The sequence below is a fragment of the Salvelinus fontinalis genome, chromosome 3 (genome assembly GCF_029448725.1).
Source record: "Salvelinus fontinalis isolate EN_2023a chromosome 3, ASM2944872v1, whole genome shotgun sequence".
Taxonomy (NCBI): Eukaryota; Metazoa; Chordata; class Actinopteri; order Salmoniformes; family Salmonidae; genus Salvelinus; species Salvelinus fontinalis.
In genome coordinates, this window is record NC_074667.1 from 62,370,609 (window position 1) to 62,384,195 (window position 13,587).

Genomic DNA, 13,587 nt, shown 5'->3' on the forward strand with positions numbered 1-13,587 from the left:
ATGATGATGAGTAACAAGGAGTTGGTATGATAATGAGTAACAAGGAGTTGGCATGATGATGAGTAACAAGGATTTGGTATGATGATGAGTAACAAGGAGTATATAAACATAGGCTATGTTTGCATGCTCTTAGCAGTTAATAGTTTTCACCTGTTATTTTTATCTGTCGTCCATCACCAATCTGTATAGTGATACAGAACTTCATTATTTTATGACCAAGAGTGTCAGCTTGCATACCTTTACATGTGAATGATTTGACCTTTTTTACTATCTGTCTGTCTGTTGTTCCTCCATCTGTTCTTCACCTCCCCAGTCCAGATGACCTGTCCGAGTTGCTAGCGGAGGGAACCAAGGAGTCCCACGACAGAGCAGAGAACTGCCAGTTTGTCAAAGACTTCCTCAGGGGACGCATCCAAAGAGAACTGTTTAAGGTCAGTCTGCAGGGCTGGGCGAGAATGGGTTAACTGACAGGCCCAGACAAACCATGTTACACATTGACCCCTGATCAAATTCATTTAAACTGTTCCTTTATTCAGTCAAATGGTTGAGTTGGATGAGAATGTTTCATTTAAATAGTGCATGTGTAATATTCACATATTCACTTTACTGCCTTAGTCAGTTCTATTCAATAATAGACTGGAACTGAACTGAATATGACCTGCATTTCTGTCTTCCTGTGAGTTAATATTTCACCTCTGTTTCTCTCCTACGTGCTGTATCTCCCTCTCTCTCTTTCTGTCTCTCCCTCTTCCCCTCCTCCCTCCCTCCAGCGGGGCACAGTGGCGCTCTACTTTGTCTATACTGCCATGGAGGAGGAGATAGAGAGGAACAGGGACCACCCCCAGTTTGCCCCCATCTACTTCCCCACTGAGCTGCACCGACGTGAGGCTCTGGCCCGGGACCTGGAGTACTTTTATGGAGAAGACTGGGAGAACCAGGTGCAGCCAGTAGAGGACGGGCCCCGGTCACTCCTCTGAGCCGGGATCCTATCTGGTGCCTGGTTCACACTATAGGGCTGACCCAAACCGCACTGTGCTGGTAGTGCACAGTTACCGTAACTATGGTGGACGCGTAACCAGGCCAACCCAGTACAGCTCAGCTCGGCTTGGTTTGGCCTTATAGTGTGAATCAGTCATCGGTTTCTTCCTTCTAGGGAGTGTATTTCTATTCAATCTGCTTCTGTTTCTGCTTCTGCTTCTGCTTCTGCTTGCTCTTTGGGGTCTAGGCTGGGTAACTGATTTGATTGATTGATTAAGTGAATGATCGATTGATTGAACCAGGTCACCTGCTCCCCGGGCACCCAGCCATATGTAGACCGCATCCACGAAGTGGGACGTGAAGACCCGGTCCTGCTGGTGGCCCACTCCTACACCCGCTACATGGGTGACCTCTCTGGGGGTCAGATCCTTAAGAAGGTACATAAAAGGGTTTATTTCACACTTATATCGATACAACTGCCACAATGATGCACTTTTGTAGTTTACAACACAGAAACTGAATTGTAGTCCACAATAACGTTTATATGACATTGTATTAGCTATGAGAGAAGGTTTATACTCAACAAAAAGTGATTTCAGTTCATCTTTAAAATAATAAAACATTTGAACAAACATATCAGTGTCAGCATTTTCTAATTGATTCTAAATAATTTAATAAAATGAACCCTATTCTAATGGAGGTGGCACAGCGGGCGCTGAAGCTGCCCTCTAGTGGCGAGGGGCTGCACTTCTACCAGTTTGAGGGCATCCACAGCACCAAGGCCTTTAAACAGTTGTACAGGAGCAGGATGAACGAGCTGGAGATGGACCAGGAGACCAAGGAGAGGATCATAGCCGAGTCTAACCTGGCCTTCAAGTTCAACATGGAGGTAAGATATTATTGATCAGGGTGGTTTTCATTAACCTCGTTCGACCATCCTGATCTCGCTAGCTTACATTCGGTTTCGCTCCACGTGGTTTATTCAGGATGGTGGATCAGGCTGTGATTTCATGATGCTAGTAGGGATCTACCACATATAGTACTGACATATGCTAGGTATCCTAACAGCTGTCTTGTGGTTAGCATAACAGCTGTCTTGTGGTTAGCGTAACAGCTGTCTTGTGGTTAGCGTAACAGCTGTCTTGTGGTTAGCATAACAGCTGTCTTGTGGTTAGCATAACAGCTGTCTTGTGGTTAGCATAACAGCTGTCTTGTGGTTAGCATAACAGCTGTCTTGTGGTTAGCATAACAGCTGTTTTGTGGTTAGCATAACAGCTGTTTTGTGGTTAGCATAACAGCTGTTTTGTGGTTAGCATAACAGCTGTCTTGTGGTTAGCATAACAGCTGTCTTGTGGTTAGCATAACAGCTGTTTTGTGGTTAGCATAACAGCTGTTTTGTGGTTAGCATAACAGCTGTCTTGTGGTTAGCATAACAGCTGTTTTGTGGTTAGCATAACAGCTGTCTTGTGGTTAGCATAACAGCTGTCTTGTGGTTAGCATAACAGCTGTCTTGTGGTTAGCATAACAGCTGTTTTGAGCTTGAAGAACACTGATATGAAGGCATAACACTTGATAAGTGTAATATAAATGATGTAAAAGGGTTTGGGAACATGGTTTGGCCTTTATAAACATCATACTCATAACATGTTTGTAGGATTTTGTCGTAAGATGCTGATTTAATGCTGTTGGATACTTACCTGTCCCCAGGTGTTCACAGAGCTGGAGGAGGCAGGGAAGAGCATCAAGGAGGAGGTGTTGGACGCAGGGTTCCCAGGACATGGCCATGGGGACATGGACGGAGACATTAACAAGTGCCCTTACTACTCTGCCAAAATGGGTAAGCTGCCTGCCTGAACTTCTCACACTTTAACATATCCCTTTTCTGTGTTTGGCATCAATTAGACATGTCAAGTCATATGACAACACATTTGGTACTAACAGTAGTAACAGAATGAGATCACAATGCAATCTTTCACTCAAGATCGTTTCTAGAAATTAGAACATGAATAACTGAATTATTATCCTTCTCTTTCTTCTCTTCCTCCTCTTCCTTTTCTCTCTCTCTAGTGGCCAGTGGCAACACTAACTTTGCCTGTCAGTTAGCCATGATGCTGCTGAGACATCCTGTTGGTCAGATGGTTCTGGCCAGCTGGGCGGCTGCTGTCGCCGGATTGGCTGCCTGGTACCTCATGTGATCTGTCACGGACTGATTCAGCCAATCATATGTTTAAAGGGCGGAAGACTCAACAAGGAAATGGTGGACTTCTGGAGGAGGATGGCCAAGCTTTGTCCAGACTAATGAACTTGTTCCCTCCCTCAATCCTTTTCATTCTTTATTTCTCTCACTCCCTTCGTTGCTGTGTTGATACCAGCTGGTTGTTGTAGTAATGATGTTACTGTAACGTTGTAGGTTATGAACCCGTCTTTAATGAATCTTTTCACTGCCCACATGCAGATGATCTCCTTAGTAATGTCCTCTTCAGTACTTATCACCTGCACTATTCTGCTTATCAACACTGAATAGTTACATTGTTCAACTTTCATTTATGGCTGTAAGTGTGTATTGAAACTATACTGTACTTGCAGTACAGTGTATTTTAGGCATATACAGTTGAAGTCGGAAGTTTGCATACACTTAGGTTGGAGTCATTAACATTTGTTTTTCAGCCACTCCACAAATTTCTTGTTAACAAACTATAGTTGTGGCAAGTCGGTTAGGACATCTACTTTGTGCATGACACAAGTAATTTTCCCAGCAATTGTTCACAGACAGATTATTTCATTTATAATTCACTGTATCACAATTCCAGTGGGTCAGAAGTTTACATACACTAAGTTGACTGTTTAAACACCTTGGAAAATTCCAGAAAATAATTCCATGGATTTAGAAGCTTCTGATAGGCTAATTGACATCATTTGAGTCAATTGAAGGTGTACCTGTGGATGTATTTCAAGGCCAACCTTCAAACTCAGTGCCTCTTTGCTTGACATCATGGGAAAATCAAAAGAAATCCGCCAAGACCTCAGAAAACCAATTGTAGACCTCCACAAGTCTGGTTCATCCTTGGGAGCAATTTCCAAACGCCTGAAGGTATCACGTTCATCTGTACAAACAATAGTATGCAAGTACAAACACCATGGGACCACGCAGCCATCATATCGCTCAGGAAGGGGACGCGTTCTGTCTCCTAGAGATGAATGTACTTTGGTGCGAAAAGTGCAAATCAATCCCAGAACAACAGCAAAGGACCTTGTTAAGATGCTGGTGTAACGGCATTCTACGTCGTCCTCCTCCTCAGACGAGGAGAGGAGAGAGGGATCAGATGACCAATGTGCAGCGAGGTATGTAGACATCATGAATTTATTAGACAAGACGAACACTGAACCGAACTATACTTGATAAATACAAAATAACAAACAAACAACGTAGACTGACCTGAACATGCAAACTACATAAAATGAAGAACGAACGAACGAGACGAGACAGTACCGTGTGGTGCAATAAACACAGACACAGCGACAATCACCCACAAACAAACAGTGAGAACAGCCTACCTTAAATATGGTTCTCAATCAGAGGAACGTCAAACACCTGCCTCTAATTGAGAACCATATCAGGCACATTAAACCCAACATAGAAACACAACACATAGAAATGCCCACCCAGCTCACGTCCTGACCAACAAAACAAAGGATTAACACAATAACTAGGGTCAGAACGTGACAGCTGGAGGAAACAGGTACAAAAGTATCTCTATCCACAGTAAAAACAAGTCCTATATCGACATAACCTGAAAGGCCGCTCAGCAAGGAAGAAGCCACTGCTCCAAAACCACCATAAAAAAGCCAGACTACGCTTTGCAACTGCACATGGGGACAAAGATCGTACTTTTTGGAGAAATGTCCTCTGGTCTGATGGAACAAAAATAGAACTGTTTGGCCATAATGACCATCGTGATGTTTGGAGGAAAAAGGGGGAGGCTTGCAAGCTGAAGAACACCATCCCAACTGTGAAGCACGGGGGTGGCAGCATCATGTTGTGGGGGTGCTTTGCTGCAGGAGGGACTGGTGCACTTCACAAAATAGATGGCATCATGAGGGAGGAAAATTATGTGGATATATTGAAGCAACATCTCAAGACATCAGTCAGGAAGTTAAAGCTTGGTCGCAAATGGGTCTTCCAAATGGACAATGACCCCAAGCATACTTCCAAAGTTGTGGCAAAATGGCTTAAGGACAACAAAGTCAAGGTATTGGAGTAGCCATCACAAAGCCCTTACCTCAATCCTATAGAAAAAGTGTGGGCAGAACTGAAAAAGTGTGTGCGAGCAAGGAGGCCTACAAACCTGATTCAGTTACACCAGCTCTGTCAGGAGGAATGGGCCAAAATTCACCCAACTTATTGTGGGAAGCTTGTGGAAGGCTACCCAAAATGTTTGACCCAATTTTTAAACAGGCAATACTACCAAATACTAATTGAGTGTATGTAAACTTCTGAACCCACTGGGAATGTGATGAAAGAAATAAAAGCTGAAACAAATCATTCTCTCTACTATTATTCTGACATTTCACATTGTTAAAATAAAGTGGTGATCCTAACTGACCTAAGACAGGGAATTTTACTAGGATTAAATGTCAGGAATTGTGAAAAACTGAGTTTAAGGTGGCTAAGGTGTTTTGGCTAAGGTGTATGTAAACTTCCGACTTCAACTGTATTTATGCTGTAAATGTTGCAAAGATTTTGATCTTGTAATTATGTAATTGCAATACAATATGTATATGTTTGGAAAAGCATTATTTGAAAACCTGTCCGCTGTATGCAATGCTGATTTTAAAAAAACATGTTGACAAATGTGTTTTATCAACGCTTTTGTATTCCAAGAGATGTATTGGGAATGCTGCCTGTGTTAAACTGTAGACCAGAATGTAGTACACATAGATGCCTTAGCCAGGAAGGTTCTTGGTCTATAACGCTTTAATAAAGAGAAGTTAAAATCACAGTTACAGCTCAATGTTTTCATGCCATAATAATAATCCACATGAATCATGTTAATCCAAGTTAATCTGTCATTTCAATGTCTACCAACAGGTGGCATATATGCTTAACGTTTGACATTTTGGAAAACTGGACATTTCAGGATGTAAGAATCTTGAGCTCAGCAATGAATGAATACATGAAACCCACCCTCCCTCACCTGTCATAGAAGTCCTCTTACAAAAATAAATTCATCTAAAACCGACCTATTTTGATCCATCCTGTAATTATTACTGTCAGGACCTGACCCTTTAGTCTCCAGGAGAGCAGTGTAGTCAATGATAGTGGTGTGTGGTATACCGGACGATTCCGCACTGGCCCCCACCTCCACACCCGCTTCTCTAAATGGCTGTGGTTGAGAGTAAGGACGATGGCACACAGTCTTGTGGTTCCACCTGCATCACATTTTCACACTTTCACACAGTGAGTGTTTCCGTTACATTTTAAACTACTGCGCAGTCAACCAGCATCATTTGATATGAATATTATATTTTTAAGGTTATACTGTATGTGTGATGACCTATAAAATATTGGTATTTTTTATTTGTATTTATGTGCAGAGTGTCAAGAAAATAGGAAAATCAACCTTTTTTTGCATTCTTCATTCTTGCTACAGCTACAGCGGTAGCTGAGGAGCATGGCCTCCAGTATCCTAAGCCGCCGTCTTGCTTCCTCTCTGAGACCCAGCCTTGGGTTGTCTGCTTCAGGTAAGAGGCTCAAAATCGATGAATGCAACAACCATGTCTCTGTCACTAACAAATACAGTCATGGGTGGTAACTCTACAATTTACTCGAAAGGCAAGGCACTCTGGGAAATATTTCAATAATACTTTACACGAAGTAGGGTGTTCATGTAACACTGTTCCTGTGTGTATATGGGTCCACAGACTCCACACTTTCAGTGTTGATTTAAAACTGTGTCTTTTATCTTTTTTACACTGGAGAATTTGCTGTGTAGTGATAGGTAATGCTGGCTTCTCACATGCTATTTATAGAAAGATAGTACATATTCAACATTATGGTAATAACTAATAAGTTTAACACAATGACAATTGGAAGAAAGGATATTGTAGAATGTCTTGTGAGTTTCTGAATGCATCGCTACATTCTGTTGTATCTTAATTTGATCACCCTGTTGCAGGAGAACTTTCCTGCAATGCAGGACATTTTAAACTTGTGTATTTGAGGTTTAAAAAGGCTTCTGAAGTTTGTAATTTCCACTTTGAAAATGTCGGACTTGATTTTCGCTTACGAAAAATGTATCAAACCCTACAAAAATGTCCATGAATTATCCTGTTGCTGCAGGATTAATTTCCTGCAGTAGCATACTGGCTCAAATGAAGATCCTACAGCTGTACTTTCTGTCAGTCAAACAAGCATCATTTCTTTGACCCATGATGGCCATTCAACTTGCCAGAACAAGACAACTGGAAAACACAGTTGATCATTAATTCCCACCTCTGCACACTCCTCTTGATCCCACTCATTACAGATTAATATCTAGCTTCCTCGTGAGGTATTTGTGATTTGCCGTACTGTCTTGTGACTTCCCACTGATTGGATGTGTTTTTGGCGTTGGCACAAAACCTTATAACTCAAATAACCCATAGAATCTCTTTCACATTTTCCGTAGGATACCGCCATCAGCAACCGGCTAAAAGAGTTGAGGTAGTTGAGTTTGATGGTCCTTGTATGAAGACTGAGGTTCCAGGGCCCAGATCTAAGGTAACTCAATAGATCAACTCTCGACCATACCACACCTAGGACCAGACCTACTAAGTTTATCACACTTTTGCAAAGGCAAGAAAAAGGACACTATTAAAGCCAGTTTTATGGGATTGTGTTTCATTCTCGTATGGAAAAAACAAGTGAAAACTATGCAGTAGTGCAAATGCTTAGTAAATCTGTCCCTCACTGTAATGTGCCAACTGTCTAACAGTATTGTTGTCTGTTAGTTAGGGTAGCAGGGATGGTAAGGGGAACAACATATTTTTTAACAATTTAAAACGGTCTATGAATGTTTGTGAAATATCTTGTGAGTATTAACATTGGCCAGGCCAAAGCTCTCAGGGATCAATCAATTACACATATGATAGAAGAAGCCATTCAAAGCACTTTAAATTCAGGGCATGGTTGTTTCTTAAGTACTGGTAGTATCCATTCATCTCTACTGTTGTTCTCCACAGATCCTAGCACAACAACTGGAGGGGATTCAGGTAAGAAATACACATAACACACTCAGATTTATATAATATAATATGAATGAAATGTCATGTCACTGCTGGAGGACAAAAAGAGAGGCGGTGAAGAGAAATGTCCACGTTGTGAAAAAAGTGTCTTATTTTCCTTGACGTCCTCTGTCCACAAGTCATATCATATCGGATTTGTACGATGAGTCATGTGTAACGACACCAGTGAAGATAGCCTCTTCTCTGTCCCTCTTGAACATCTCTGTCCCCCTCTACAGAGTGTTGTCCAGGTGAACTTCTTTTGTGACTATGAGGAGAGTAAAGGTAACTACCTGGTGGACGTGGATGGGAACCGCATGCTGGATGTCTACACCCAGATCGCATCCATACCCATAGGTGGGTATTCTATAGGACCCAGAGTTGTTCCTGGTTAGGTCACGTGGTCAGGAAAGACTTCAAATGTAAGTTTTTCTCTCTGTGATTTCCATGATACAATCACCCGGCACTCACAAAAGTCATGACGGATCCGAAAAATATGGTAAGCAGCAATGTTGATCTTGAGAATTGAAAAACATTTGATTTGCCATTGATGATGTGTAACTATTTTCTACAATCTGTGTCAGGGAAGGTTTGTCAACCGACCAGCTCTTGGGATGATGCCACCGGAGCAATTCTCTGAGAAGCTTGTCAACGGCCTGATGGCAGTAAGTTTGATTTCAAATACACCTCGGAATATAACATCACAGCCTGTTACATTTACATTTAAGTCATTTAGCAGACGCTCTTATCCAGAGCGACTTACAAATTTCATACATATTCATCCTGGTCCCCCCGTGGGGAATGAACCCACAACCCTGGCGTTGCAAGCGCCATGCTCTACCAACTGAGCCACACGGGACCGTTAACACTATTACTAACCATGCATACACTTTCTAGACATATCAGGACACAGAGGACCACATTGGAAATATGTGTTTTATGATACTGTGTTGTGTTATCCCCTGGACTTTGTACTTTATTAATGGATTCAAACCCAAGAATAAATGGAATGAAATCAAATAACTCAAGTGATTACATGACTGGTGCGCTTCCTCCATTTGTCCACTAGGTGGCTCCCAAGGGCTTCAGCCGGGTCCAGACCATGGCCTGTGGATCCTGCTCCAATGAGAACGCCTACAAAGCCATCTTCATCTGGTACAGAGTAAGGGCAGGACCATGGACAGTAACGCATTTATAAAGTCTATATTAAATATGGGCTGTATATATAGCAGGCTTTTACTCTATGTGTTTCTTAGAACAAGATGAGAGGAAGTCCGGAACCAACTCCAGAGGAAGTAAGAACTAGTGTCATCAACCAGGTAGGCAACTCACACTCCCTCACAACTCTCCTGTTTGTCATTTTGTTATATAGGGCCAGCAGTTTCTCAGTCTGGTGTTCTCTCGTTCTTTTTCCAGGTTCCTGGCTGCCCTGACCTGACTCTTCTGTCCCACGGAAGAACTCTGGGTAAGACTTTAATATGTACTTACTTAATTACTTAGGCTGATACAATCTGACTAGGGTACTGAGAGGGTACACAAGGTACTTCCAACTGGGATGTAGGTAATTGCAATGACAATACATAGGTTTTAGAACCACGTAATATCAAGTCTGAACTCAAGGCTCTTCTATTCTCCCAGGCTGTCTGGCCACCACTCACACCAAGGCCATACAGAAGCTAGACGTGTCGTCTTTTGACTGGCCCATCGCCCCCGTCCCCCAGCTGAGGTACCCCCTGGACCAGTTTGAGAGGGAGAACGCACAGGAGGAGGCACGCTGCCTGGAGGAGGTGAGTCTCTCTCTATATATACAGTATCTCTTCTTCCTAATCTGACCATCCAACTGACTCTCATCCCTTATTCCTCTCATCAATCCATTCCCCTCAAACATCTGAACTATCCTTTCTTTCATTCTCCCCCCTGACCTTCATTCTTGCCTCTATTCCTCTCGTCCCTCGTTCAATCCCTCCCATCTCAGGCGGAGGACCTGATAGTGAAGTGGAATCAGAAGGGTCGGCACGTGGCGGGGTGGTGATCGAGCCAATCCAGGCAGAGGGAGGGGATAACCACGCCTCCTTCGACTTCTACAGGAAGCTCAGGGGAATCACCAAGAAGATAGAGAAAGGATCCTTACTGGTTATAGACAGAGTACAGAGCATCTGGAGGGATATGAATCATGCTGACAATCTAACTGATTTGATTATCTTGTTAGTGAAAATGATCAAATTAGTAGATATTGAGTAGAATTCCTTTAATTGAGACTTGGTATAAGCCACCTACCAAGGTGTTTTATCAAATACTTCTTTAAATACATTGATTGGTAAATACTATGAAGCTATCATGGTACACTCATCTAGAAATCAGTACTTTACTGTGTAAGTACACTGTAAACAGTATTGTGATTACACAGGTCTTTAGTCATTTCAACCTACTGACCTTTGTGTGTCCGTCAGCATGGCTGTGCCTTCCTAGTGGATGAGGTGCAGACGGGGCGGGTCTACGGGGAAATTCTGGGCCCACGAGCACTGGGGATTGGACGACCCCGCTGACATCGTCTCTTTCAGCAAGAAGATGCTGACAGGAGGATACTACCAGAAAGATAGCTTTCAGCCTGACATGGTAGTGTGTGTGTGTGGGTGGGTGTATGTGTGGTACTTTTATATCAACCTTTTTACCTTATTTTATTTTCTTTCTCTTCTCTGCTCTTCTCCTCTCCTCTCTTCCTCTCCTCTCCTTTCTTATTTTCTTCTCCAGCCGTTCAGGATCTTCAACACGTGGCTTGGAGACCACACTAAGAACCTGTTGCTGACCGAGGTCATAAAGGTCATCAAGACAGAGAACCTGCTGGACCAGGCCAAGAGGTCAGGCAAGGTCATGCTGGAGGGACTCTACGACCTACAGGTGAGTTAGGGTCAAAGGTTAGGAGTCACTGTTAGGGGAGTGAAGAATGATCACTGTTTGATATTTACTGTGGTTGTGTTATGAGTAGAGGGAGAGTGGTCGTTTGTAGTTTGTGTGTGTGTGTGAGTGAGACAGCATGCATCACCCCGCTCCTCTCTCTTCAAGGATAAGTACCCCCACCTGCTCAGTAGAGCGAGGGGCATCGGGACGTTCTGTGCCATCGATGTTAAGGATGAAGACACACGCAACAACCTCCTCCTCAAGGCCAGGGATAAGGGTAAGACTCTTAGCATGTAGGGTGTGATGAATCCTCAAGGCCAGGAATAAGGGTAAGACTCTTAGCATGTAGGGTGTGATGAATCCTCAAGGCCAGGAATAAGGGTAAGACTCTTAGCATGTAGGATGTGATGAATCCTCAAGGCCAGGAAAAAGGGTAAGACTCTTAGCATGTAGGATGTGATGAATCCTCTAGGCCAGGAATAAGGGTAAGACTCTTAGCATGTAGGATCTGATGAATCCTCAAGGTCAGGAATAAGGGTAAGACTCTTAGCATGTAGGATCTGATGAATCCTCAAGGCCAGGAATAAGGGTAAGACTCTTAGCATGTAGGATGTGATGAATCCTCAAGGCTAGGAATAAGGGTAAGACACTTAGCATGTAGGATGTGATGAATCCTCAAGGCCAGGAATAGGAGTAAGACTCTTAGCATGTAGGATCTGATGAATCCTCAAGGCCAGGAAAAAGGGTAAGACTCTTAGCATGTAGGATGTGATGAATCCTCTAGGCCAGGAATAAGGGTAAGACTCTTAGCATGTAGGATCTGATGAATCCTCAAGGCTAGGAATAAGGGTAAGACTCTTAGCATGTAGGATGTGATGAATAAACTAAAAGAATAAGACTATCAATTTAGCAAGATTATCAAATGATTCAAGGGCACGCAGGACAATATCCAGCATAATATTTACTAGCTTAGTATCGACATTCAAATCAAGTAATCGTTGATTCGTTAGTAAAGAATGAATACTATTTATGATGTTGTTTTCTTGTTCCAGGTGTGGTTCTAGGGGGCTGTGGAACCCAGTCTATCCGGTTCCGACCAGCTCTGGTGTTCACGGAACACCATGCTCATCTCTTCCTGGATATCTTTAATGACGCTATCGCTGAGCTCAAGTGGAGTCTACACAGGAATCCAATGTGGCCCTGCTCAAACAGACCCATACACTGTCAATCTGCAGTGAAGAGGTTGACACTCCTCCAATCAATCAAATCAATCAAATGTATTTACAAAGCCCTTTCCACATCAGCTGATGTCACAAAGTGCTTTTACAGAAACCCAGCCTAAAACCCCAAACAGCAAGCAATGCAGATGTAGAAGCGCGGTGTCTAGGAAAAACTCCCTAGAAACACAGGAACCTAGGAGGAAACCTAGAGAGGAACCAGGCTCTGAGGGGTGGCCAGTCCTCTTCTGGCTGTGCTGGGTGAAGATGAAGGGTATATGGCCATTAAGGCCAGATGGTTCTTCAAGATCTTCATAGCCGACCATCAGGGTATACACTCCTGTATATTACTGTACATTATTTCACTCCAACGCTATAAGAAAATTATTTCCATAATAGATTGTGGGCTGATTGATTGCAATAGACTTTCTAAATGTCAAATAACTGTAGACATTTTCTGTATAGTGTTTTGTGTACTGTACCTTAAAATAAACCTGTAAAATATTTTTGCTTAAATGATCAGGGTGTATTTATTGAAGGCTGTGAGTCTGAGCAGCTGTCCAACACATATGTCACTGTTTCTTTTGGACACACACAGTAGTCAAGAAATGGGACAGAACAGACTGCAGTACATGTAGGTAGTCATCTCTTTAGCTGCTGAATATACAACATGTTAAATGCTCACAACATAAAACACCCTTTTCACACCACTGTGTCAACCCGGACCTAACTGTGCTGGCTCAGATCTTTTCAGCACAGTTCCAGGAACTATAATGGATGCTTGGCTGGGCTCTGTTCGGCAGTACAGCTTGGCTGGGCTCTGTTCGGCAGTACAGCTTGGCTGGGCTCTGTTCGGCAGTACAGCTTGGCTGGGCTCTGTTCGGCAGTACAGCTTGGCTGGGCTTTGTTCGGCAGTACAGCTTGGCAGGGCTCTGTTCGGCAGTACAGCTTGGCTGGGCTCTGTTTGGCTCAGTACAGCTTGGCTGGGCTCTGTTCGGCAGTACAGCTTGGCTGAGCTCTGTTCGGCAGTACAGCTTGGCTGGGCTCTGTTCGGCAGTACAGCTTGGCTGGGCTTTGTTCGGCAGTACAGCTTGGCAGGGCTCTGTTCGGCAGTACAGCTTGGCTGGGCTCTGTTTGGCTCAGTACAGCTTGGCTGGGCTCTGTTTGGCTCAGTACAGCTTGGCTGGGCTCTGTTCGGCAGTACAGCTTGGCTGGGCTCTGTTCGGCAGTA

At 43.3% G+C, this 13,587-nt stretch overlaps 1 protein-coding gene and 1 pseudogene across 1 annotated transcript; both read left to right on the plus strand.

Moving 5' to 3' along the window:
• On the plus strand, window positions 1–4,243 carry LOC129851577 (heme oxygenase 2-like). The gene is made up of 7 exons (XM_055918187.1): window positions 1–20; window positions 221–431; window positions 771–938; window positions 1,281–1,415; window positions 1,679–1,867; window positions 2,686–2,815; window positions 3,046–4,243. The coding sequence occupies exons 1-7, from the start codon at window positions 1–3 to the stop codon at window positions 3,171–3,173; spliced, it is 981 nt and encodes a 326-aa protein (XP_055774162.1). The 3' UTR covers window positions 3,174–4,243.
• Window positions 4,244–6,650: 2,407 nt separating this feature from the next.
• On the plus strand, window positions 6,651–12,849 carry LOC129851297 (4-aminobutyrate aminotransferase, mitochondrial-like; annotated as a pseudogene).
• Window positions 12,850–13,587: the final 738 nt, after the last annotated feature.